This window comes from Microcaecilia unicolor, chromosome 6, assembly GCF_901765095.1.
Source record: "Microcaecilia unicolor chromosome 6, aMicUni1.1, whole genome shotgun sequence".
Lineage (NCBI taxonomy): Eukaryota > Metazoa > Chordata > Amphibia > Gymnophiona > Siphonopidae > Microcaecilia > Microcaecilia unicolor.
The window spans coordinates 327,028,497-327,055,454 of NC_044036.1; the positions used below are offsets into that span (position 1 = coordinate 327,028,497).

The window sequence follows — 26,958 nt, forward strand, 5'->3', positions numbered from 1 at the left end:
TGAAAAATTGTTTGTGGGAAAGTCCTGGGGAAGAAATGCATTCTCAATCATTGGTTATTGACTGATCTGCCCTCTGTATGGTATTAGAGAAACAAGCTTCATGAGCTCACGTTTGTGAATCCTATAGGGCTCATACGACTCCAAAAAGACAAAAGAGATTCTTGGCTGTTTGGGGAGCATAATTACAGATGAGGTCTCCTTAAAGCTCATAGTCAGGTGCTGAATAGGTTTTCTGTAACCCACTAATATACATTCTCATTCCCTAGCTTCTCAGGTGGGGGAGGGGATTCTTTATCTAGCAAGGGGGTAGTCTGGGGTTCTCAGAATCACGGATCTAGACACTGGATTAGAGAGTTGCACGGGGACAGAAATCTTACCCATCCCCGCCCGTCCCCACTGGAATCTTACCCATCCCCACCCATCCCCGCAAAAATTTAAACCATCCCAACCCGTCCCCGCAAGAATTTAACCCATCCCCACCCATCCCCGTAAGAATTTAATAGTACATAAAAGAAAGTTCCAGTCAGCTCCCTCAGTCTCTCTCTGGATTTGAGCCACAGCACTGTAGGCAAGGAAGGAACGGAAGTTGGAACACTCTGGTGCGCACATGTAAGACTTGTCTCCAATTCACTTGCACTCTGTGCTGAGAGGTCGCCACATGCACGCGCCAGTAGGTCAGGTGACATCTGATTCTCGTGCCTGTGTCAGAGCTGAGGTCTGTGCACCAGACTGGTAGCAAAGAGGATTAATAGTAACATAGTAAGTGACAGCAAATAGACCTGAACGGTCCATCCACTCTGCCAATAGTCACACTCATGATCAATTCATCATTAAATCAACGAGTGTGATATTATATACTTGATTATGGTCTTTCTTTCGTGTGTCTGGAACAAAGACCACAGAAGTCTATCTGGCCCCATCCTTATGTTCCAACTGCTGGAGTTGCCATCGAAGCCCACTCCAGCCTATTCATGTTCTCATTTGTGGGACACAGACCATAAAAGTCTGTCCAGCACTGTCCTCATGTTCCAGCCACTGAAGTTGCTGTCTAAGCCCTTTCCAGCCCATCCTACACCAGATTGCCATGTATGAGACACAGAACATACAAGTCTGCCAGGTATCAGCTCTAGTTCATCACAGCCAGAGTCCCCATCTAAGCGTCACTTGACACATCCACACACATGCAGCCATTTAAGGTTAGCTTTTATATAACTTCCATTTTCTAATTAGAGATCCTCTGTGTTCATCCCATGCCTTTTTCAATTCCGTCATCATTTGTGACTCTACCACCTCCTTAATGGAAGACTTTCCACATTTATGCTGTTAAAGCAAGGAAGAAGAGGAGGAGGAGGAGGAGGAGGAGACAGCACTCAAAGAAATTGGTATTCGGTAGATGAGAGGCTGGTGCAGGTGGAGCTTACAATTCCACGGGAAGCCCACAGAACTGGTTCCATCCCCGCGGGAACCCCGCAGGAACTGACTCCGTCCCCGCGGGAACCCCGCAGAACGGCTTCCATCCCCGCGGGAACCCCGCAGGAACTGCCTCCGTCCCTGCGGGAATCCCGCGGGTTCCGCGGGATTCCCGCGGGGACGGAAGCCGTGCAGCTCTCTACACTGGATCTGCTTTTTCAAGTGTATTGTATAGCCATTTTGTATTATTTAGACGTTGGGAGGGGGTAACAGTGGAAACAGGGTTTCAGTTATATAAAGTTCTCATGTTATATGTTTAACCTTCAATAAAAAGATGTGAAAAATAAATAAAATGCATGTGTGAAATGAGCTGGAAAATGTCTGAAAACAAACAAAAAAAAGACATGAAAAACTGTGGATGGGGCAGGATGCATTTTAAATCAGGGGTATTCAATATGTCCTCGAGGTTCACAACTCAGTCGGGTTTTCAGGATTTCCCCAATGAATATGAATGAGATCTATTTGCATGCACTGCCTCCACTGTATGCAAATAGACCTCATGCATATATATTGGGAGAAATCCTGAAAACCCAACTGGGTTGCAGACCTTGAGGACCGACATGGACTACTCCTGTTTGAAATAAAAATTACGTTCTTATTGCATAAGTGATTCATATTATGATGCTGTAGAGACTGTTCCTCACTTAGAGTATTATGAACTTCACAAGTAATAAACTGTTTAAATAATGTTTTCACATAAAAACCATGACTGTTCGAGATGAATATGAAGTGTGATGGAACTGATCAATGTGTTCTGTCAGGTACTTGTGGCCTGGATTGACCACCATTGGAAGCAGGACCAGTGGCATAGGAAGGGGGGCGGTGGGGCGGTCCACCCCAGGTGCACGCCGCTGGGGGGGGTGTCGGCTCCACTGGGTCCCTGCCCTCTGCCCCGGAACAGGTTACTTCCTGTTCTGCGGCAGAGAGCAGGGAATCAGCGGAGCCGACGCAGCTCCCAGCGACGTGCACTCGGAGGCGGATTTTTTTTTTTTTTTTTTGTTACATTTGTACCCCGCGCTTTCCCACTCATGGCAGGCTCAATGCGGCTTACATGGGGCAATGGAGGGTTAAGTGACTTGCCCAGAGTCACAAGGAGCTGCCTGTGCCTGAAGTGGGAATCAAACTCAGTTCCTCAGGACCAAAGTCCACCACCCTAACCACTAGGCCACTCCTCCACTGTTGCTACTATTGGAGATTCTACATGGAATGTTGCTATTCCACTAGCAACATTCCATGTAGAAGTCGGCCCTTGCAGATCACCAATGTGGCTGCGCAGGCTTCTGCTTCTGTGAGTCTGACGTCAGACTCACAGAAACAGAGGCCTGCGCAGCCTTCTACATGGAATGTTGCTAGTGGAATAGCAACATTCCATGTAGAATCTCCAATAGTATCTATTTTATTTTTGTTACATTTGTACCCCGCGCTTTCCCACTCATGGCAGGCTCAATGCGGCTTACATGGGGCAATGGAGGGTTAAGTGACTTGCCCAGAGTCCCAAGGAGCTGCCTGTGCCTGAAGTGGGAATCGAACTCAGGTCCTCAGTTCCCCAGGACCAAAGTCCACCACCCTAACCACTAGGCCACTCTCGCCCGCCCCTCGCTTCCTAATTCAATGTAAGAATGCGCTCCGGGGGGGGGGGGGGGTGCGCAGCGGCGACCCGCCCTCGCTACGGCACTGAGCGAATGCCTTCTCGGTACTATGTAAGCCACATTGAGCCTGCAAATAGGTGGGAAAATGTGGGGTACAAATGTAACAAATAAATAAAAACCATGACCGAGTTGAATATCAAGTGTGATGGAACTGATCAATGTGTTCTGTCAAGTACTTGTGGCCTGCATTGGCCACTGTTGGTCCATCCAGCCCAGTGTCCTGCTCAGTGGACACTGGGCTGGATGGACCAACAGTGGCCAATGCAGGCCACAAGTACTTGACAGAACACATTGATCAGTTCCATCACACTTGATATTCAACTCGGTCATGGTTTTTATTTATTTGTTACATTTGTACCCCACATTTTCCCACCTATTTGCAGGCTCAATGTGGCTTACATAGTACCGAGAAGGCATTCGCCATTTCGGTTGATAACAAATACAAGGTTATATTGTGGTCGAATGAGATTGGTGTGAATCAGGCACCATGATGGTCGGAGGGAATGAAGATTGTATATTGTCCAGTACGATCATTAGTTATGTGGTGTTACATAGTAACATAGTAGATGACGGCAGAAAAAGACCTGCATGGTCCCATCCAGTCTGCCCAACAAGATAACTCATATTTGCTGCTTTTTGTGTATACCCTACTTTGATTTGTACCTGTGCTCTTCAGGGCACAGACCGTATAAGTCTGCCCCGCACTATCCCCGCCTCCCAATCACCAGCCCCACCTCCCAACCACCGGCTCTGGCACAGACCGTACAAGTCTGTCCAGCACTATCCCCGCCTCCCAACCACCAGTCCCGCTTCCCACCACCGGCTCTGGCACAGACCGTATAAGTCTGCCCAGCCCTATCCCCGCCTCCCAACCACCAGCCCCGCCTCCCGATCTTGACTAAGCTCCTGAGGATCCTTAGTGAAGATCGGTTGCTGGGTGTGGGGAATTACGGTGGGCCAGTGGGGTAAGCTTTTTTTGAAGAGGTTGGTTTTTAGTGATTTCCTGAAGTTTAGATGGTTGTGGATTGTTTTCACAGCTTTTGGGAGTCCATTCCATAGTTGTGCGCTTATGTAGGAGAAGCAGGATGCGTAAGTGGTTTTGTATTTAAGACCTTTGCAATTCGGGTAACGTAGGTTTAGGTATGATCGTGATGATCCGATTCTGTTTCTGGTTGGTAGGTCTATGAGGTCTATCATATAGCCTGGGACTACACCGTAGATACTTTTGTGGACCAAGGTGCAGATTTTGAAGAAGATCCGTTCTTTGATTGGGAGCCAGTGCAGCTTTTCTCGGAGGGGTTTTGCACTTTCGAATCGTGTTTTACCAAATATCAGTCTGGCTGCTGTGTTTTGGGCGGTTTGGAGTATTTTTTGTGAGTTGTTCTTTGCATCCCGATTAAATTCTGTTGCAGTAATCTGCATAGCTTAGGACCATTGACTGTATTAGGTTTCGGAAGATTTCTCTCGGGGAAGAAAGGTTTTACTCATTTAAGTTTCCACATTGAATAGAACATTTTCTTTATTACGGAGTTTACTTGGATCTCAAGGGTAAGGTTGCGGTGGATTGTGACGCCGAGTATTTTTAGGCTGTCTGAGGTAGGGAGGGTGTGTCCTGGGGTGTTTATGGTTGTGGGTATGTGAAAACATTATTTAAACAGTTTATTACTTGTGAAGTTCATAATACTCTAAGTGAGGAACAGTCTACAGCATCATAATATGAAATCACTTATGCAATAAGAACGTAATTTTTTTTTCAAACAGGAGCAGTCAATGTCAGTCCTGGACACTGCGCTGGACGGACCATCGGTCTGACCCAGTATGGCTATTCTTATGTTCTAAGCCAACATCAACAGAAGGTGACCACTCTCCACCAAAAAGTGAATGCCAAGAAAAGTGGATCCAAAAAAACCTCTCTCAGATGGTGTTCTGAAACAAGGTCTTTATTCAATGCGATAAAATAACGACCCGACACAAGTCGTGTTTCGGCCTTACCGGCCTGCATCAGGGGTCGAAGTAAATTTTTGATACAGTATGCTTTCCTAGAACGATGTGTTTTTCAGTCAGTTTCCTATGATGTGTATAACATCACACACGAACCTCCAAACAACGAAGCTCGAAGGCTGCGAGATTTGTTGTTTGGAGGTTCGTGTGTGATGTTATGTTCTTATGCTTTTAAATTACAAACCAGCAGCATCTGCAGGCTCTGACCTGTCCAGCTGAATGTGCAGGGCCTTCTTAGTAAAGCTGCAGAGCTTCTCATTCTCTTCTCCACCACCTATGGCAATCTCTCCTGTAATCACACAGAAAGAGGTACATCACCTGCTAGAAATGCCCAGCTCATCCCCCAAAACACAGCAACATGCTCATACCCAGCCCAAAGCAACAGGCAGATCACCCCGTTACTGGAATTCACAGAATCCAGGGCCGGTCTTAGGGCGAGGCGACCGAGGCAGCCGCATAGGGCCCCGCGCTCAAGGGGGCCCCGCGCGGTGCGCCTGGGGTCGCCCTGCCCGCCGCTCCCCCCCGACGATCGATTGCTGTTCCGTAAAAAATTTGAGAAGCGCCGAGTAGCAGGCAGCGCCTCGCGTCTGCCTTGCTAGTAAAAATCTCCTGCACGTCGTCGGGCCGGCCTTCCCGCATTAAGTCCCGCCCTCCTCTGAGGTAATAGGCTATTACCTCAGAGGAGGGTGGGACTTAATGCAGGAAGAGCCTATTACCTCAGAGGAGGGCGGGACTTAATGCGGGAAGGCCGGCCCGACGACGTGCAGGAGATTTTTACTAGCAGGGCAGACGCGAGGCGCTGCCTGCTACTCAGCAATTCTCAATTTTTTTTAAAAAGTTAGTGGGTGCAGCAGGAGTTGGTAGGTGGGTCGGGTCGGGGGGGGGACTCAGATGGGAGAAGGGTGTGGGATGGGGGTTCTCAGTTGGGGGGAGGGGGTAAGGGGGACAGATGGGAGAAGGGTGTGGGATGGGGGTTCTCAGTTGGGGGAAGGGGGTAAGGGGGACTCAGATGGGAGAAGGTTGCAGGGTGGGGGTTCTCAGATGGGGGGAGGGCTAAGGGGGACTCAGATGGGAGAAGGTTGCAGGGTGGGGGTTCTCAGATGGGGGGAGGGGGGAAGGGGGACTCAGATGGGAGAAGGGTGTGGGATGGGGGTTCTCAGATGGGAGAAGGGGGCTGGAACTGGGGTTTGAGAAGGGGCCATATGGGAAATGGGGGCCATGCATGGGGCTGGTGGGAAAATAGGGCATGCGTGGGTCAGGTGGGAGAATGGTTCTGGGCTGAAAAGGGGGGCTCTAATACAAGGCATTTGGATGAAGGGGGCTGGAACTGGGGGCTGAAAAGGAGGGTAGGTGGGATAAGGGGGCTAGTACTGGGACTGGAGGCTGAAAAGGGGCAGGGGCTGAAACTGTGGGTACTGGGGGCTGAAAAGGAGATAGGGAGAAGTGGCTGGGGCTGAAGCTTGGGACTGGTGAGAGAAAAGGGCTGGGGCTGAAACGGGGGACTGGTGGGATAGTGGGGATGGAACTGGGGGCTGAAAAAAAGGGGCAGAGAGAGGGGCAGATCCTGGATGGAAGGGGGAGCGAGAGGGAGGGCAGACCCGGATGGATGGGAGAGGGAGGGCAAATGGTGGATTGAAGGGGCAGAGAGAAAGGGCAGACAGTGGATGGAAGGGATAGAAAGGGCAGACAGTGAATGGAAGGGGCAGAGATAGAGGGCAGATGTGCACGAAAGGGGCAGGGAGAGAGGGCAGACATTGGATGGAGGGGACAGCAGAGAGGGCAGACACTGGATGGCAGAGAGAGGGCGAAGACAGATGCTGGATGGAAGGAAGACAGTGAAAAGAAGATGAGGAAAGCAGAAACCAGAGACGACAAACTGTAAATAAAATATATATTTTTCTTTTTTTGCTTTAGGATATAGTATTGTAGCTATGTTAATAAATGTTTATAATAGAACATGCAAACAAGGTAATCTTTTTATTGGACTAATTTTAATACATTTTGACAAACTTTCGGAGAACAAAGCCCCCTTCCTCAGGTCAGGATAGGATACTGTAACAGCTCTATACTGTTGACCTGAGGACGGAGGTTTTGGCCTCTGAAAGCTAAATGTATTAGTCCAATAAAATGGTATTATTTTATTTTCTATATTTGTTTTGTTTCTATTTGTTAATTTGTAAAGTGGTGATTGGTATTTGTTAGTTTTTTTTCAAATTTACATCTGTTGTTTTTATATTTTGCACAGTACTAGGGGACATTTTCTGTTTCTGTGGTGTTGCATTGTATGCAGAATCTGGCATCTTGGGGGTTCAGTTTAATTTTTGTCTAAATAGAAAGTTTAAATATTACTACTTATTCTATAGTGGATTAGGGTGTATCTGTGTTTGTGAAAAAGACATGGTTTTCAGTTGGCATTGACTGTGCAGGATCGACAAGCCCTGGAGCTGGGGGCCTTGGAGCTTGGAGGGAGGGGTGGCCGGCTCTGGAGTTAGGGTGGGTGTGGAGCTAGGGTGGGGGCGGAGCTAGGGTGGGGCCCCGTCAAATTGGTCTGCATAGGGCCCCGCACTTGCTAAGACCGGCCCTGACAGAATCGATGCTCTGATCTCCCACTGTACTTAGCTGATCCATCTTTTCATTTGTTTCCAAAGTTAAAGAATCTTACGTGATGCTGATGTACAGTACTTTATGTATGTACCTCTCTTTGCGAAGCTATGAGAAAGGTGTGTTATCATACTGAGGGGCCCTTTTACTAAGCCGCGGTAAAAAGTGGCCTGCGTTAGTAGGCACGCGCAAGGCCAGTTTTTACAGCATCTGCAAAAAACCCCGAGGGTTTTGTAATGTGAAGGGAAAAGGGAATGCGGTAAAACTGAAACTAGCGCGCGTCTAAAACCATCCTGAGCCCTTAACGCCATCCATTGATCTAAGCGGTAAGGGCCCAAGCGCTACACGCTGATTACCACTGGAAATGACGCATGTGGCAGTAAATAAATAAATAATTCATCCAGGTGTTATGGGCGCGCACCAAATCTGAAATTACCACCGGGGGTGTGCCGGCCTGGCGGTAGTCTCATTTGGGTGCGTGCTGCACGTGCGTAGAGCCTACCAACAGTGGCGTACCAAGGGGGGGCGGTGCCGCTGGGGGGTGCCGCTGCGCGCACCTGTCAGCTGAGTTCGATAACTTCGCTAACTTCACTGCAGCTCCCTCTGCCCAGGAACAGAGGGAGCTGCTGCGAAGTTAGTGAACTCAGCTGACAGGCACGCGCCGCAGCACCCCCCCCCCCCAGCGGCGTGCACCAGGGGGGGGTGCCGCGCTGCACCCCGGGGGGGGGGGGCGCATCGGCGATCCGCCCCGAGTGTCATGCAGGCTAGGATCGCCACTGCCTACCAAGGCTTGGTAAAAGTGCCCCTGAATTAAATAAAGCAGCAATCAAGCAAGCCTTGTGATTCTTAATCGCCATTACTCTCTGTCTCCCGTCCCACCTTCACGAACGAGGTCTTCCGCCGTGCTGACTCCATGTTCTATCAGCTTCTGGCAATCGTCCAGCGGTTTAATGTTCTCCTGTTCGATGGAGTCCACCTGCTGCAGCAGGGAAGCCAAGCGCTCGTCCAGCAGCTTCAGCAGCGCCCCCTTCAGATGACAGAAGTGCTGCTGCACCACATGCCTGCTCTGGGCAGCGCTCTCTCTGATCTACAAGAGAACGAACAGAGGTTCACCCACAAGCAGAAAACAAAACAAAAAATAGATATAAGTAACCATTGAGAGCAATGCAGTTACACCACCACACTACATCAACAAATCATAGTTTACAGATACAGTTTATTTATCATTTCATATACCGTTATTAGAAACAGCAGCTGTCAAAACACAGCGCCAAGTACACCAGTAAGTATGTTTTACCCAATGGCATGACTTATACATTTTACACCCCTTACAAAGTCCTCCTTGTCCCAAGATCAGAAAGTCATCTTGTCACCATCAACTGCAGGTTAGAGAGACACATTTTATAACTACTACTACTACTACTACTAATCACTTCTATCAGGGCAGGTCTTAGGCAGAGGCGACCGAGGCGGCCACATAGGGCCCCGCGCGGTGCGCCTCAACTCCGCCTCGCCCTTGCTCCGACCGCATGCATGATGCGGCATCATCATCACATCATCAACCGTGATCTTCCTGCTCATGCCAATTCGCTCCGCTGCCTCCCGCCGCCACCGTGCCCACACAGCCCCCCCCCCCCGCTCAGCCCGCCGTCAGCTCCCACCTCCCAGACAGTCCCAGCCGCAGCACAACGCAACAGAAGTGCAGAACTCAACGGCCCCGCCCCGACGCAGACAGACAGTTGCAGCACAGCAGGCACAATGAACGGCTCACCCCAGCTTTTCCCTTCCGCCTTCCCGCTCAACGTCCTGCCTCCTTCTGATGGTATTTCCTGTTTCCGCGAGGGAGGGCGGGAGACAGTCACTGAGCGGGAAGGGAAACGGAAAAGGTCAAAAGGAGCTGGAGCATGGCGGTCGGACTCGGAGCCTCGGTGAGCCATCGTCGATTCGCTGGTGAGTCTTGAAGTGATGTCTGTGCCGAAGTGCAAGTGCGACTAGTCAAGAAGAACTAAAGAAAGTCTCAAGTGGAGCAACCCACACCCACTGACCAGACCCACCGCCGCCGCCTGGAGCAAGTCTGCCCAGTGATTCGGGCAAGGAAGGTATGAACGATTGATGATGCTAGTTGCTAGACTTTTGGTTGAGACATCAAGTTCCTTCTGGAACCCTGCGTGCTTAGGTGTGTTAGAAGCTTAGCTCTGGTCTCTGGAGTCAAACCCAGGTCTTCTACATAGCAGATCAACTGTCTGGGCTGGCCTCTAAACCAAACTTTTTAATGCATAAAGAGGTTCAAGACAGTGATTATTTATTTATTTATTTAAAATAAAAAACCAAACCAAGTTAAGGAGTGGCCTAGTGGTTAGGGTGGTGGACTTTGGTCCTGGGGAACTGAGGAACTGAGTTCGATTCCCGGCACAGGCGGCTCCTTGTGACTCTGGGCAAGTCACTTAACCCTCCATTGCCCCATGTAAGCCGCATTGAGCCTGCCATGAGTGGGAAAGCGCAGGGTACAATGTAACAAAAATAAAATAGATACTATTGGAGATTCTACATGGAATGTTGCTACTATTGGAGATTCTACATGGAATGTTGCTATTCCACTAGCAACATTCCATGTAGAAGGCTGCGCAGGCTTCAGTTTCTATGAGTCTGACGTCCTGCACGTACAGACTCACAGAAGCAGAAGCCTGCGCGGCCACATTGGTGATCTGCAAGGGCCGACTTCTACATGGAATGTTGCTAGTGGAATAGCAACATTCCATGTAGAATCTCAAATAGTAGCAACAGTGGAGGGGTGGCCTAGTGGTTAGGGTGGTGGACTTTGGTCCTGGGAAACTGAGGAACTGAGTTGGATTCCCGGCACAGGCAGCTCCTTGTGACTCTGGGCAAGTCACTTAACCCTCAATTGCCCACTGCATTGAGCCTGCCATGAGTGGGAAAGCGCGGGGTACAAATGTAACAAAAAAAAAAAAAAAAAAATCTAGCATGGAACCAGATTTTTGTTGGTGGCAAGTTTCTAAGTCACAAGACAACTAACAATAGAAAATGTTTTTTGCTTGTGCGATTGTAATAACTGCTTTGAGTTTTTGTGAAAGAAAGCAACAGTTTATTTAAAGGCAAAGTGCTGTGTGGTGTACCACTCCGGTAAGAGGAAGCAGAGTAAAAATTTTGATAGAAATCAGAGGGTTTTTTTTTTAATATTGTGAAATGTATTGTATTACATATGAAGTATACTGTTATTAAACTGTGGTGAAAAATCGTGGACTGTTTGTTGTATGGGGCTTATAAAACCAACACTTGGAGTCCTGTCGGAAAACTAATGTTATTAAAATTGAGATGCCTTTAATCCACCAAACTCCAGCTACGCTAGGTGAATGTGATTTTCACATTGGTAAACCTCAAAGATTTCAGCTGTCAGCTATGGCCCTTGTTTTGAAGGTCTATATAACAATCATGATCCCGCTCGCGCCGATTCGCTCTGCTGCCTCCCGCTGCCTCCTATCTGTAATATAGCTGATTTATGGAAACACTAGTAAAAAAGGTCCGTTTCTGGCTGAAATGAAACGGGCGCTAGCAAGGTTTTGCGCGGAGTGTGTATGTTTGAGAGAGTGTCTGTGAGAGTGACTGTGTGAGAGTGAGAATGTGCAAGTGTGTGTGTGTAACAGACAGTGGGTGTGAGTGTGTCTGTGAGAGTGCGCGTGTGTATGTGAGAATGAGTGTGTGCGAGTGTGTATGTGAGACAGTGAGTGTCCTTCCCTGTCCCCCCTGTCAGGTGTCAGGACTGGGGGGACTGTGGACGGTCATGAAGGCAGCCCCTACCAAAATAATGAAAGCAAGACCATTTGTATAATAATCACTGCATTCCAGAGAACAAAATGGAGCAAGTTCCCACATGCTAATCTTTTGCTTTCTGTATTCAGTAGCTGACAGGCTTGCTAGACTTACCTAAGTGGCCGCAGCTGCAATACACTGAAATGAAAGCAAGGAAACCTATGAGATGTAGATACGGGCGTCCCCTTGGCCTCTGACGCTCCTCCCTTCTTCTATTTGACTTCCCTCTGATAGGTCCGTTATTCGGTGTGACGCTCCTCCCTTTTCCTGTTTCAGTTCCCTTTGATAGGTCAGAGCGGTGCAGCTGTGACACTCCTCCCTTCTCTGATAGGTCAGGGCGGGGCAGAGATGTAGTGTGCTTAAAAATGGTTACAGAGCTTCGAACATACGAACTGTTGAAGCCTCAGAGTGTGCTTTAGAACGCTGAGGGTGCTTTTTATGTGCAGATGGGACATGGCCTACGGCCCAGATGGGCGTGGCTGAGACTGAGGGTGAGTAGTCCGAATAGCCTAGCCTACCAGGAGGACAGGAGTTCAGGACAGATGGAGTGAGCTTCAGAACATCTGAGGGGGGATTTTATTTATATAGATTTGGTACTGTAAATGTGTTGTAAATGTAGATTTGGTACTGTAAATGTCTTGACTACTGCAACCTACTCCTCACCGGCCTCCCACTTAGCCATCTATCCCCCCTTCAGTCCATTCAGAACTCTGCCGCACGTCTTATCTTCCGCCTTAACCGATATACTCATATCACCCCTCTCCTCAAGTCACTTCACTGGCTTCCGATCAGATACCGAATACAGTTCAAGCTTCTCCTACTCACCTACAAATGTACTCGATCTGCAGCCCCTCATTACCTCTCTACCCTCATCTCCCCTTACGTCCCTACCCGTAACCTCCGCTCTCAAGACAAATCCCTCCTTTCAGTACCCTTCTCAACCACCGCCAACTCTAGGCTTCGCCCTTTCTGCCTCGCCTCACCCCATGCTTGGAACAAACTCCCTGAGCCCATACGCCGGGCCCCCTCCCTACCCATCTTCAAATCATTGCTCAAAGCCCACCTCTTCAATGTCGCCTTCGGCACCTAATCACTTCATCTCTTCTCAGGAAATCTCATCTACCCCAACTTGACATTTCGTCTTTTAGATTGTAAGCTCTTCTGAGCAGGGACCGTCCTTATTCGTTAATTTGTACAGCGCTGCGTAACCCTAGTAGCGCTCTAGAAATGTTAAGTAGTAGTAGTAGTAGTAGAATAGCCTAGCCTACCAGGAGGACAGGAGTTCAGGACAGATGGAGTGAGCTTCAGAACGTCTGAGGGGGGATTTTATTTATATAGATTTGGTACTGTAAATGTGTTGTGGTTGTGGTTTTGTCTTTAATGGGAACCTTGCACTTACCTCTTTTTTTTTGGCTACTTGCCTCTCTGGTTTGATGGGTTACAGAGTAATAGGGGAATTTGAAAGTACTGAATCTTTTCTTAATATTTTTCCTTTATTCTCCTTTGTTATGAGAATTGGAACTACTAATTGTAGTGGACTTGAACTGAATAATTTCTGGGGAGGGGAGGTTTCATGATAGCATTGTGCTTATTATTTCAATCAGTTTTTTTGTACAAGTTTAGCTTCATTTGTCTTTAGTTGAAATTTCATAAATAAAAAAATTTTCTAAAAATGGAATAATCTTATCAATGGGGTGGAGCTCGGGTGGGGGTGGGGCTATGGCAGGGCGGGGCTAGGATGGGCCCCCACCAAATTGGTCTGCATAGGGCCCCGCACTTGCTAAGACCGGCCCTGACTTCTATAGCGCTACAAGGCATACGCAGCGCTGTATACCATACATGAAAGACAGTCCCTGCTCAAAGAGCTCTCAATCTAAATAGGACAGACAAACAGACAGAACAGCTAAGGGAATTAAAGAGGTGGGGATAAAAGGGTACAGGGCAAGTGAGTAGTGGTTACTACTACTACTTGACATTTCTAAAGCGCTACTAGGGTTACGCAGCGCTGTACAGTTTAACATAGGACAGTCCCTGCTCAAGGAGCTTACAATCTAAAGGACAAATGTACAGTCAGTCAAATTGGGGCAGTCTAGATTTCCTGAATAGGTTAGGTGCCAAGTTAGGAGTCAAAAGCAGCGTTAAAGAGGTGGGCTTTTAGCCTGGATTTGAAAACGGCCAAAGACGGGGCTAGACGTACAGGCTCGGGAAGTCTATTCCAGGCGTGAGGTGCAGCGAGATAAAAGGTACGGAGTCTGGAATTAGCAGTAGAGGAGAAGGTTTTCATACCAGATCAGTCATGTGCTACACAAGTAAAAACGGTAATACAGAAAATGTTCTACTCAATGTGGAAACTCAAACGAATAAAACCTTTCTTCCCAAGGGATACCTTTCGTAAACTAGTACAATCAACGGTCCTAAGCCACGCAGACTACTGCAACGGTATCTATGCGGGTTGCAAAGAACTCACTAAAAAAAACTCCAAGCCGCCCAAAACACAGCAGCCAGACTGATATATGGTAAAACACGATTCGACAGCGCCAAACCCTTTCAAGAAAAGCTGCACTGGCTCCCAATCAAAGAACGGATCTTCTTCAAAATCTGCACCTTTGTCCACAAAATCATCGACGGCATAGCCCCAGGTTACATGACAGACCTCACTGATCTACCAACTAGAAACTGACTCGGATCAGCACGATTGTACCTAAACTTACATTACCCAAACTGTAAAGGGCTAAAATACAAAACAACTCACGCATCTAGCTTCTCCTACATGAGCGCACAACTATGGAGTGGACTCCCGTATGCAGTGAAAACAATACATGACCACCTAAACTTCAGGAAATCATTGAAAACCCACCTCTTCAAAAAAGCTAGGCCACCAGGGCTTCTAAGGTAGGCACAGGGATGGCGGCTTTTTGTTTGGGGGGGGGGGGGAGGGTGGCATGTTGCCTTGGTTTCAGCCAACATTGTGTGTTGAATTTCAGCGACAGATTCAGTGTTTCAGTTGCACTTAAACTCAGTGGCATTCCTGGGGGGGATGGCACCTGGGGCGGCTCGCCGATGCGCCCCGCCCCCCGGGTGCAGCGCCCCCCCCCCAATGAAAGGACACCCCCGCACGCCGCTGGGGGGGGGGGGGGGGGTGCCGCGTGCACCTGCCCTCCGTTGGACCATGCTTCTTCTCTGCCCCAGAACAGGAAGTAACCTGTTCCGGGGAAGAAAAGAAGCTTGGACCAACGGAGGACAGGCGCGTGGCACCCCCCCCTCCCCCCCCCAGCGGCGTGCACCCGGGGCGGACCCCCCCCCCCCCCAGGAACGCCACTGCTTAAACTACACCAATATTGTACACACTGGGGAAAAATAAGTTCAACACAATCAGCTTTCAAATGAGCTACACCAAAAGATCCACTTCAGATAAATTACACCTGCATCCTGCTGACCATTGTCAGACACATGGATTAAAGTTTATTTCAGATTAACTTGTTGCTCAGTGTGTGTCAGGATCACAATTTAACTAGAAAAACTACTTTCAAAAGTATGGATTTTCTCTTTAAACTGAAACAGAAATCAACAGAAAAAGGTGTATCAGTTTTTTTAGTCCAACAGCAACAATTGTATTGCTCAGTTTTCAGAAAATAAACTCCCATTGTCAGGTAAAATACACAATGGGAGTGTAAGAGCAAACAGCCATGATGCTCAGTGTCACGAAACACCTAGTAACCTGCCTGGGGTTACCCTGCGGCCACTTAGAGCGTCTATCCCCAGCTCAGGTCAGCCTGCACCTGCCACTTGTGCTCTACACTAGCACCCTCCTCCCACCGACTGGGTCACAACCACCTCTGGGCGAGTCTTCCGCTCTTCAATTATCCCCAGATCTGTCTCTTTTTTTCTCCCGGGCTAAGACTGAAACAGCAACCAGCAACAACTGCTGGGTAATTTCAAACTCCAGGCCAATCAGAGCCCAGTCAACAAGTTTTAAAAGTATACTGCTCACAGTACTGTAGATTCACTTCTTCACTAAGTGAAACTAAAAGAGGGCATGTACTTTTCTATAACAGCTTTAACATAAAATATGCCCCACCTGCTGGCCAAACTAGAGAAATGCACTTCAAGAGTTAAAGGCAATTTTACAGGTTTCAAACACGCCGTTCTGTTACACTCAGGTACAGAAATGAGGCATAATGTTTGTTGTGTGTTGACCTGGGAAATGACTAATATCCAAAAGTCTGTCAAGAAAATTATTAAGTTAGAGGCATATTTTCAAAGCACTTAGCCTTCCAAAGTTCCATAGGTTTCTATGGAACTTTGAAAGGCTAAGTGCTTTGAAAATATGCCTCTGACTTAGTCAACTAAAAATACCTTACTACTCCTTAAACAAATGTCTTTATGCAGGCTCTAAATTCAGTTTATCACATGAGAGACAAAACATGTGATAAATTGTGACAATAAAAGTCCTGAACCTACATAGGAAATGTTGGGGCTTTTTTTTTTTTTTTTGGAGGGGAGTGTTTTCAACTTATATGTGCTTAAGGGAAATGATGAAAGGTCGTCACACTCCAGAAAGGATGCTCATCTCTCGACCAGCAACGGCTGCAACCAACACAGGAAATTCTCTGGTTAAGTTAAGTAAATTTCCTTTTCAAGTCATAAATGTGAGCCTCCGAACCACTCTCACAGCTTCCAGCCCCTCCTCCTCTTTTAATCTAATGAAGAGAAGCAGGGCAGTACCATTTCCTGAAACGTCTTCCTTCACACTAATCAGCTCCAACTGTTCCAAGTGAACATCAACGATTTGTCTCCATTACAGTTTCCCAAACTGGGGGGGGGGGGGGGGGTCGTGAAACTTTGGGGTTGTAACCATGGCAGGTGCTCCACAGGACGTCACTGTCCTGTACTGCCCACTCAGATACAGTGGGGGAAATAAGTATTTGATCCCTTGCTGATTTTGTAAGTTTGCCCACTGACAAAGACATGAGCAGCCCATAATTGAAGGGTAGGTTATTGGTAACAGTGAGAGATAGCACATCACAAATTAAATCCGGAAAATCACATTTTGGAAAGTATATGAATTTATTTGCATTCTGCAGAGGGAAATAAGTATTTGATCCCTCTGGCAAACAAGACCTAATACTTGGGGGCAAAACCCTTGTTGGCAAGCACAGCGGTCAGACGTCTTCTGTAGTTGATGATGAGGTTTGCACACATGTCAGGAGGAATTTTGGTCCACTCCTCTTTGCAGATCATCTCTAAATCATTAAGAGTTCTGGGCTGTCGCTTGGCAACTCGCAGCTTCAGCTCCCTCCATAAGTTTTCAATGGGATTAAGGTCTGGTGACTGGCTAGGCCACTCCATGACCCTAATGTGCTTCTTCCTGAGCCACTCCTTTGTTGCCTTGGCTGTATGTTTTGGGTCATTGTCGTGCTGGAAGACCCAGCCACGACCCATTTTTAAGGCCCTGGCGGAGGGAAGGAGGTTGTCACTCAGAATTGTACGGTACATGGCCCCATCCATTCTCCCATTGATGCGGTGAAGTAGTCCTGTGCCCTTAGCAGAGAAACACCCCCAAAACATAACATTTCCACCTCCATGCTTGACAGTGGGGACGGTGTTCTTTGGGTCATAGGCAGCATTTCTCTTCCTCCAAACACGGCGAGTTGAGTTCATGCCAAAGAGCTCAATTTTTGTCTCATCTGACCACAGCACCTTCTCCCAATCACTCTCGGCATCATCCAGGTGTTCACTGGCAAACTTCAGACGGGCCGTCACATGTGCCTTCCGGAGCAGGGGGACCTTGCGGGCACTGCAGGATTGCAATCCGTTATGTCGTAATGTGTTACCAATGGTTTTCGTGGTGACAGTGGTCCCAGCTGCCTTGAGATCATTGACAAGTTCCCCCCTTGTAGTTGTAGGCTGATTTCTAACCTTCCTCATGATCAAGGATACCCCACGAGGTGAGATTTTGCGTGGAGCCCCAGATCTTTGTCGATTGACAGTCATTTTGTACTTCTTCCATTTTCTTACTATGGCACCAACAGTTGTCTCCTTCTCGCCCAGCGTCTTACTGATGGTTTTGTAGCCCATTCCAGCCTTGTGCAGGTGTATGATCTTGTCCCTGACATCCTTAGACAGCTCCTTGCTCTTGGCCATTTTGTAGAGGTTAGAGTCTGACTGATTCACTGAGTCTGTGGACAGGTGTCTTTCATACAGGTGACCATTGCCGACAGCTGTCTGTCATGCAGGTAACGAGTTGATTTGGAGCATCTACCTGGTCTGTAGGGGCCAGATCTCTTACTGGTTGGTGGGGGATCAAATACTTATTTCCCTCTGCAGAATGCAAATAAATTCATATACTTTCCACAATGTGATTTTCCGGATTTAATTTGTGATGTGCTATCTCTCACTGTTACCAATAACCTACCCTTCAATTATGGGCTGCTCATGTCTTTGTCAGTGGGCAAACTTACAAAATCAGCAAGGGATCAAATACTTATTTCCCCCACTGTATGTTCTATGATGATTGACAATATAATTTAATTTTATTTCTTCATATAATTTAAATTCTTTATTGATTTAAAGTTATATATTCATATTTTTATTATATATACCTTTCATTTTTCATTCTGATGTTTTAATGGTTTAAATTTGTATAAGAAAGTTTAGATGTATGTTCATGTTTTTATTTATGTTTTTAATTATATTTGTATTTTTATGCATGTTTATGTATATTATATTATTTCATAGACCCCTGACGCAGGCCTCATGGCCGAAACACGTCACGTGTCGGGTCAATTCTGCTACTGTTAATAAAGACCTTATTCAGGAAGACACTCATTGTGAGAGGACTTTTTTGGATCCACTGTGTGTTTTGACAATATATCACGCTATCACAGATACTCTACAATCAATACAGATAAACTCAATGTGTGTAAAGCAGAGTTGTTTGACTATGAGGGAAAAGTCTCAACCGCTACAGCTATATTGTATACACCTAAGTGTTCATTTTATAGCCTGTAGAAAAAGTCATCATAGACTTGAAAAAACCCTCAATTTTTTACTTATATAGAATTTTTTTTATTTGCTTTGTTTGCTTGATCAAAAAAGTAAAATCATCACTTATCTTGCCAAAATATTTCTTTTGAAAAGGCGCTTAGTCCGGTTAAATAATGAAAATGCAATGGTTCCTACGGTCCCGTTTCGAGTGTCTTCGTCAGGGAACCTCCTTGCACCTTTGTTCAAATTGCACCTTTGTTCAAATTGCACCTTTGTTCAAAATCTTTGTTCAAAATCTGAATTAGTTTTTCTCTGAGGAAGACACGATCTTCCTCAGAGAAAAACTAATTCAGATTTTGAACAAAGATTTTGAACAAAGGTGCAATTTGAACAAAGGTGCAAGGAGGTTCCCTGACGAAGACACTCGAAACGGGACCGTAGGAACCATTGCATTTTCATTATTTAACCGGACTAAGCGCCTTTTCAAAAGAAATATTTTGGCAAGATAAGTGATGATTTTACTTTTTTGATCAAGCAAACAAAGCAAATAAAAAAAATTCTATATAAGTAAAAAATTGAGGGTTTTTTCAAGTCTATGATGACTTTTTCTACAGGCTATAAAATGAACACTTAGGTGTATACAATATAGCTGTAGCGGTTGAGACTTTTCCCTCATAGTCAAACAACTCTGCTTTACACACATTGACAATATATCAAGCATTAAACAAACTTGGAAATTTGAGTTGTGGCTGCAGAAAGATTGGCGAGCGCTGGCCTTGATGGACTCTTTTCTGTGCATCACAAAATGACATTGCAGAGGAACCTAGTAAAATGCTAAAGCAGTCCAAAAGCACAACGTTACATTAAAAAAAAAACATGTTGTCCTATGAAGCACCACAAATGAAGAAGTGGGAAAACGGCATCAGTTTTAACAGCTCAGACGATCTTAAATAGAAACAGAGGAAAATAAAGGCAGATAAAGACCATATGGCCTATCCAGTCTGCCATCCACGTCATCTGCTATCCCTTCCTCATCCTTAGAGATCCCATGTACTTGTCCCAAACTCTCTTGAATTCAGATACTGTTTCCATCTCCACCACTTTCACCAGGAGGCGGTTCCACTAATTCACCAATCTTTCTGTGAATAAGTATTTTCTCAGGTTACTTCTCAGTCTGCTCCCTTTCAATTGAAAGAGACTCGCTATGCGCTATTCTATAATAATAAGAACATAAGCATTTCCATACTAGGACAGACCGAAGGTCCATCAAGCCCAGTATCCTGTTTCCAACAGTCGCCAATCCAGGTCACAAGTACCTGGCAGAAACCCAAACAATAGCAACATTCCATGTAGAACCCCAAAGAGCAGAAAATTCTAGAATTCTAAAGAATAACAAGATTCCATGCACAATTTCAAAGTGTATGGCAACATTCCATTTAGAACCCTAACGAGTAGCAAGATTCCATTCAGAATCCTAAGTACATAAGTGTTGCTATACTGGGACAGACCAAAGGCCCATCAAGCCCAGCATCTTGTTTCCAACAGTGGCCAATCCAGGTCACAAGTACCTGGCAAGATCCCAAAACAGCACAATACATTTTATGCTGCTTATTCTAGAAATAAGAAGTGGATTTTCCCCAATTTCATTTTAATAATGGTCTTATGGACTTTTCCTTTAGGAAGCTAGCCAAACCTTTTTAAAACCTCGCTAAGCTAACTGCTTTTATTATATTCTCTGGCAACGAATTCCAGAGTTTAATCACACGTTCAGCGAAGAAATATTTTCTCCGATTCATTTTAAATTTACTACTTTGTAGCTTCATTGACTGCCCCCTAGTCCTAGTATTTTTGGAAAGAGTAAACAAGCGATTCACATCTACCCGTTCCACTCAAATCCTCCCAAATCTCATAGTGCACAACCCAAAGGGGGGCATGGCCATGAGGGGTGCATGGGCGGGTCAGGGGCATTCCTAAAATTTGGGCCAAGTGTTGTAGAGTACTGGGGATGTGAGCCCAAATTGTGCCCCGGGAATTACACCTGGTTTCAGCAGGCAGAAGTCCTGGCACTCAAAAGATGAGATCTATTGTGGAACAGCGTCGAGTGCTGATCCGGATGCCAGGACTTACAGCTACCGAAACTGGGTGTAATTCCCGGTGCCGAAATTGGCATTCAGTACTACTCTACAATGGGTCTCATTTGACGATTTTTTCGGTGCCAATTTTGAGCACCTTTTACTGAATTTATTTGGAGACATTGCCCTAGAGGTAAACCTGTATTAACCTCTTTTCAGTGGTCACTTGCTAATGATAACATTAGCACATGGCCATAAATAAAACAAATAGAAAAGAGGCCATTTTATGGCTACGCACATTTTTTTTAATGTAACATAACATAGTAACATAGTAGATGACGGCAGAAAAAGACCTGCACAGTCCATCCAGTCTGCCCAACAAGATAATGTACATCACTGGTAAATACCGAATATCACTATATCAAATTTTACATAAACTTGGAACTTGGTAAGGTGCACAAAGCCCATTTCGTAGCACAGCTTAGTAAAAGAGGCCCTTAGTTTGCTTATTAACCTAAATACACTGAATACAGTCAAAGACACGGAAAAGCTCACATAAGATCAGAAAACACTCAGATTGCAATAGACCCCAAAACTCTTCTCAGAATGTCACTTTCAGGTGTTCTCTAATTTTGCGCAGACGGCAGCATCCTTCACAAACTAGGGATCAAAAATGCCGATTTATTTGATATTTGATATATCACTTTTTGTACGAATATCAAGGCAGTTTACAAAATCCATCACAAAATATAGCCCGAAATAAAAAGAACAAAAACCAGAGACAAACAGACGTAAGACAACAACCTGAAGACATGAGGAATGGGGAAAGCACCTAGCAGGACAAAAAGCAGAGATGGCTAACCATCACGAATAGCTGCTGGGGGAAATTAACAGAAGCATGGATACAAAGGTTAATTATAGCAAGACTTGAAAGACTGAAGAGAGCATTTGCTTTCAAGCTGCAGTCTCCTGCAGTGCTGAAGGTTTTGCTCAAATTTATCATATCTCCACAAACACTCACCTGTGGCTTAATGACTCAAAGGCTTTGAGCTCTGAAGTATACCAGGGACAATTATGGCAATTGTGCCTTGAAAGGACAAGAGTGGATAATAAGCACAAATTGGATACTTTATCTAGAGGAAAATCAGGTGGCAGAAGCAGAGACAGAAAAGACAAGCATTTAGAACAGAAAAGCTCTTTGTGTAAAGCAAAAGTTCTCAACCCAGTCCTCGGGACTGGCTAGATAGCCAGTCAGGTTTTCAGGGTACCCATAATGAATATGCGTGAGATAAAGTTGCATATACTGCCTCCTTGGTATGCAAATCTACCTTATGCATATTCATTGTGAGCATCCTGACTGGCTAGGTATGTCCCGAGGACTGTGTTGAGAACCGTTGGTCTAAGGTATGCAACTGGTGAATGTAGCAAACGGAAGTAGGGGCAGGAGAACAAAGGTTAGAAAGGAAGCAGCTGAAGGCAATCAGGTAGCGATCAGAGCAGGATAAAGGGACTGTAAGAGAGGACTCAAACTGAGAAGGAAAGTCCCTCATGGCCACCAGATCTAAGCAATGACCTGCTCTTTTAAGTTGGGGCCATGGATAATGAAATGAACTTTAGATCACTCAGAAACTACAAAAACTCGAATTATAGCTGAGAAGCAGGTTTATCCACATGAACATTAAAATCCCTACATAGAAGTAGGGGTCCTAGATGGACAGCAAAATCAGCTATATGGAATTAAGGTCATCCAAGATACAGGAACATAAGGGAAGTGACGATAGACTAAGACAGTGAATAACAGGCATGGAGTGGAGTTAAAATAAAAGGAAGTCCACAGAGGAAGAGGAACAGGAGCAAAGTTCTTTAGGTTATAAGGAGCACAGACAATAAAGGCTACACCACCACCACCACCACAGCAGAACATGAACCAGAGAAGATGCCCACTCAAGACATCCACCTGATGGTCTTAAGGATTTGCCCACTTCATCTGCTTCCAGTATCAGTTGGCTTACTTGAGTGACAAGTACATGCTAAGTGGAGGAGTGTCCGGTTAGTACAGCGAGTTGCGGACCCGGGGAACCGGGTTCTATTCCCGCTGCAGCTCCGTGTGACCCTGGGAAAGTCATTTAGCCCTTCATTGCTCCAGGTACAATATAATACTACACTGTGAGCCTATTAGGGACAGTGCAAAGTACCTGAAAAAGAAAAATTGTAAACCGCTTAGATCTAGGTGGTACCTAAAGACTGAAAATAATACAGTCTCTCTATTTCTAATTAATACTCTAGAGATTTTACTTGGTCCCTATATTTGGGAATTGTCAACAAAGCATCTGACATGTTCTGAGTCTGGTACAATGCAACATTTACCTAAAGTTTTCTTCAGCTTACAAAAAAAAAAATAAAATCACAAGGTGTGCTAGGATTGCCACCAGGCTCCAACTTTGCGCAATAGGGTCGATCAGGTGCTGAGACTAACACCCGCATGTAATGGGATCAGGACTGGATTCACCTTCATAGGTAAATCTGGAGCCCAACTAGCAAGCTTAAGCACTTACAAGACTGGGAGACTGGGCATCGAAATGGGAGATGACGTTTAATGTGAGCAAGTGCTAAGTGATGCATGTGGGAAAAAGGAACCCAAATTACAGCAATGTCATGCAAGGTCCCATGTTAGGAGTCACCAACCAGGAAATGGATCTAAGCGCCATCGTTGATGATACATTAAAACCCTCTGCTCAGTGTGCGGCTGCGGTTAAGAAAGCAAATAGAATGTTAGATATTATTAGGAAACGAATGGAAAACAAAAATGAGGACATTATAATGCCTTTGTATCGCTCCATGCACCTTGAATAGTGTGTTCAATTTTGGCCACCGCATCTCGAAAAAGATATAGTAGAATCAGAAAAGGTACAAAGGGTAGTGAAGGTGTGGAATGACCTCCCGGTGGAGGTGGTGGAGTCTAGGACTGTTCCAGAATTTAAAAAGGCATGGGATAAGCATTTGGGATCGCTCAGGAACAGGAAGAATTAGGGGTTACAGAGGATGGGCAGACTGGATAGGTCATATGGCCTTTATCTGCCGTCATGTTTCTATGTTTCTACAGAGAAGGGTGACAAAAATGATAAAGGGGATGGGATGACTTCCCCATGAAGAAAAGCTAAAGCAACTAGGGCTCTTCAGCTTGGAGAAAAGACAGCTGAGAGGCGATATGACAGAGATCTATAAAATAATGAGTGGAGTGGAACAGGTAGAAGTGAATCGCTTGTTTACTCTTCCCAAAAATACTAGGACTAGGCGGAACACAATGAAGATACAAAGTAGTACATTTAAAATTAATTGGAAAATAATATTTCTTCACTCAATGTGTAATTAAGCTCTGGAGAATGTAGTAAAAGCAGTTAGCTTAGCGAGGTTTAAAAAGGTTTGGATGGCTTCCTAAAGGAAAAATCCATAGACCATTATTAAAATGGACTTGGGGAAAATCCATTGCTTATTTCTAGAATAAGCAGCCTAAAATGTATTCTACTGTTTTGGGATCTTGCCAGGTACTTGTGACCTGGATTGACCACTGTTGGCAACAAAATACTGGGCTTGAAGGACCTTTGGTCTGTCCCAGTATGGCAATACTTATGTACACAATTTCATGACCACAAACACAGATGACAAAATACTTTTTAAACAAGGCTTCTCTCTCTTTTTATTTTTTTTTTCAACCTTCTCAATTGACATTACTTTGAGAGACAAGATCTCTGTTGATCTCCAACATCCCTATCTGTATAGTCAAATCTTTATAAACCGTTTAAATATTAATGATTTGCCTTGTATCAGGATCATAGTTTTCTGATTACTTCTTTTTTTCTTCTTCTTTCTTCTCCCTTTATTAAATCTCCACTTCTCAATTGTGGACTTTAGATTTCACAGCGGACAACGTACAATAATTTTAGCCCAATGGTTCTGTAATTAATCAGCTTCAAGAGAACAGGTATTAAGATTCTCCAGTAACTCTTCTAGCTGTTAAAAAGTCTGTGAGTTGGCAAGGTTCGAAGAAAACATACTTTACCGACCGAAATTTAACAACACACTTACAAGGGTATCTTAGAAAGAAAGTTGCCCCTAATTGAAGGACCCCTGGCTTCATGAGAAGAACTCTCAGCTACAAGTCAGGCACTAGAAAATTTAAAAATATTTTCTAGCGCCAGGAATTGGCGTGGAGCGGGAGTCAGACCTCCCACCGGGTTCCCCCAGGAGCCGCGTGGTAGGGCAAAATCACCACACACCAAGCTAGCGCTAAACCTACTGCCTTTTTGTAAAATGGCCCCTAACCTAGCAGACAATTCCCACTGCCCCCCCCCCCCCAGGGGATCCCCATCTAATTTGGGGTCCTGTATTCTTCTCTTTTTTTTGAGAGAGAGAGGAGTAAGGAGGAATGTTTCTATTGTTCAAATTTACAGCTGCTGACAAACCAGGAAATTCTGAATTTTAGGCCCAGGCCAGTGCCTGCAATCTAATATTTTTTGGGTTGCAGCCACTCCTCTGTGATTATAGAGGTACTATATACACCAAGTAACACTCAGTGGTTAAGAGCAGTGGTGTGCTGGAGCAGGCTCTCACAGGCTCGCAAGAGCCGGTTGTTAAGTTTTTAAGAATTTTGGGAGCCGGTTGTTAAAGTAGGGCCCTCCGTGGCTACTTTAACAACTGGCTCCCAAAATGTGGGCTTGGGCCCCCTGCTGAATTCTCTTTTACTTTGCTGGTGGGGATGCTGAGCCCTGCCAGCCAAGTACATAGACTGCTGCTGCTCCCAGCTATTTGTTTCCAGCTCTGAGCAGCAGGCTGGGACTTCTCCAGCATGTGTGAGAAGTTTCAGCATGCTGCTCACAGCAAGACGTTGGGAGTGGTGGAGATCCATTTATTGGCTACCAGCAAAGGTATGCCTAGCGTGCCCACACGAAGGGAGGGAGGAGAGAGAGGCAAGTGTTGCTCTCCCACACCCCGGCCACCCCTGTCCCTTCCAACTGCAGAGCTGGCTACGTCCGGAGAAAGAGCCTGTTAAAAATTTACCAGCACACCCCTGGTTAAGAGTCAAAACGGGCAAGATTGAATTGTAAGCAAAATGGGCAACGTAAGCAGTTCAGAATCATGTTTCCTCCACTAGTGGCCTACTGATATAGAGAAGAATTTGTTCTCAAAATATAATAGAAATCATCCCACAGCAAAATTATATATGAACTGGCAGGAAAGGAAGAAGCCTTTAAGAGCTTCTAGGGACCATCTCCCCTTTCAGGCTATAGCGCCTTCTATTGGCTCAAATCATTCATCATCAGCTTCTCCTACTAACCTACAAATGCACTCAATCTGCAGCCCCCCATTACTATTTACTATTTAACATTTCTAGAGCGCTACAAAGTGTACGCAGCGCTGTACAAACACAGAAGAAAGACAGTCCCTGCTCAAAGAGCTTACAATCTAATAGACAAAAAGTAAAGCATTTAAATTTAAAATATTTAAGCAGTCAAGCACAAGAGAACAGTCACAGAAGGCCAGAAGATGTTGAAGGGTGGTCAGTGTGATTAGGTGTAACTCTGGTTGGAGTAGTGCGAGAAGGTGATAGAAGAATAGAAATGGGTGAGGTAAAGTAATGAGTGGGTTGATAGGGAGGTTATATAAGACATGTCACTCTAGGGGTGGGTGGGTAGAGGGGTAGGGTGGGTAGGATTAAGTCTAAAGCAGGAGAAGGTATTCTCTGCAGCCTATCTGTGAGATGGAAAATGCTCTCTGAAGCTGCTGCTATAAGTTGTTAGTTTTCTCTCCCTGAAAGAGATCCAAGCCACACCCACGAAGTTCAAACTGTCAAACTGTCATTACCTCTCTACCCTCATCTCCCCCTTCGCCCCTACCCGTAACCTCCGCTCACAGGACAAATCCCTCCTATCAGTACCCTTTCTCCACCACCGCCAACTCCAGGCTCCGCCCTTTCTGCCTCGCCTCACCCTATGCTTGGAATAAACTCCCTGAACCCATACGCCAGGCCCATCTTCAAATCCTTGCTCAAAGCCCACCTCGTCAATGTTGCTTTCGGCACCTAACCATCGACCTCTATCCAGGAAATCCAGATTGCCCCAATTTGATTGACTGCATTTTTGTCCTTTAGATTGTAAGCTCCTTTGAGCAGGGACTGTCCTTCTTTGTTAGACTGAACAGCGCTGCGTAACCCTAGCAGCGCTTTAGAAATGTTAAATAGTAGTAGTAGCATTAAAAAAAAAAAAAACCTTCCTCCGTCAGTCAATTGAATTAAATGCAAAAAAGAAGCAGCATAGCAGTCAATCCTGCAAAACTTTTTCTACCTAGCTTTA

General features: G+C 45.7%; 1 protein-coding gene across 1 annotated transcript in view; it reads right to left on the reverse strand.

Moving 5' to 3' along the window:
* CRLF3 (cytokine receptor like factor 3) overlaps positions 1 to 26,958 on the reverse strand; it is a 72,991-nt gene that overhangs the window by 21,633 nt on the left and 24,400 nt on the right. The window contains exons 2-3 of the mRNA XM_030208394.1: positions 8,601 to 8,808; positions 5,328 to 5,409 (exon numbers count right to left, since the gene is read on the reverse strand). Of these exons, the coding sequence (XP_030064254.1) occupies positions 5,328 to 5,409; positions 8,601 to 8,808 (290 nt within the window). The remainder of the gene's footprint in view (positions 1 to 5,327; positions 5,410 to 8,600; positions 8,809 to 26,958) is intronic.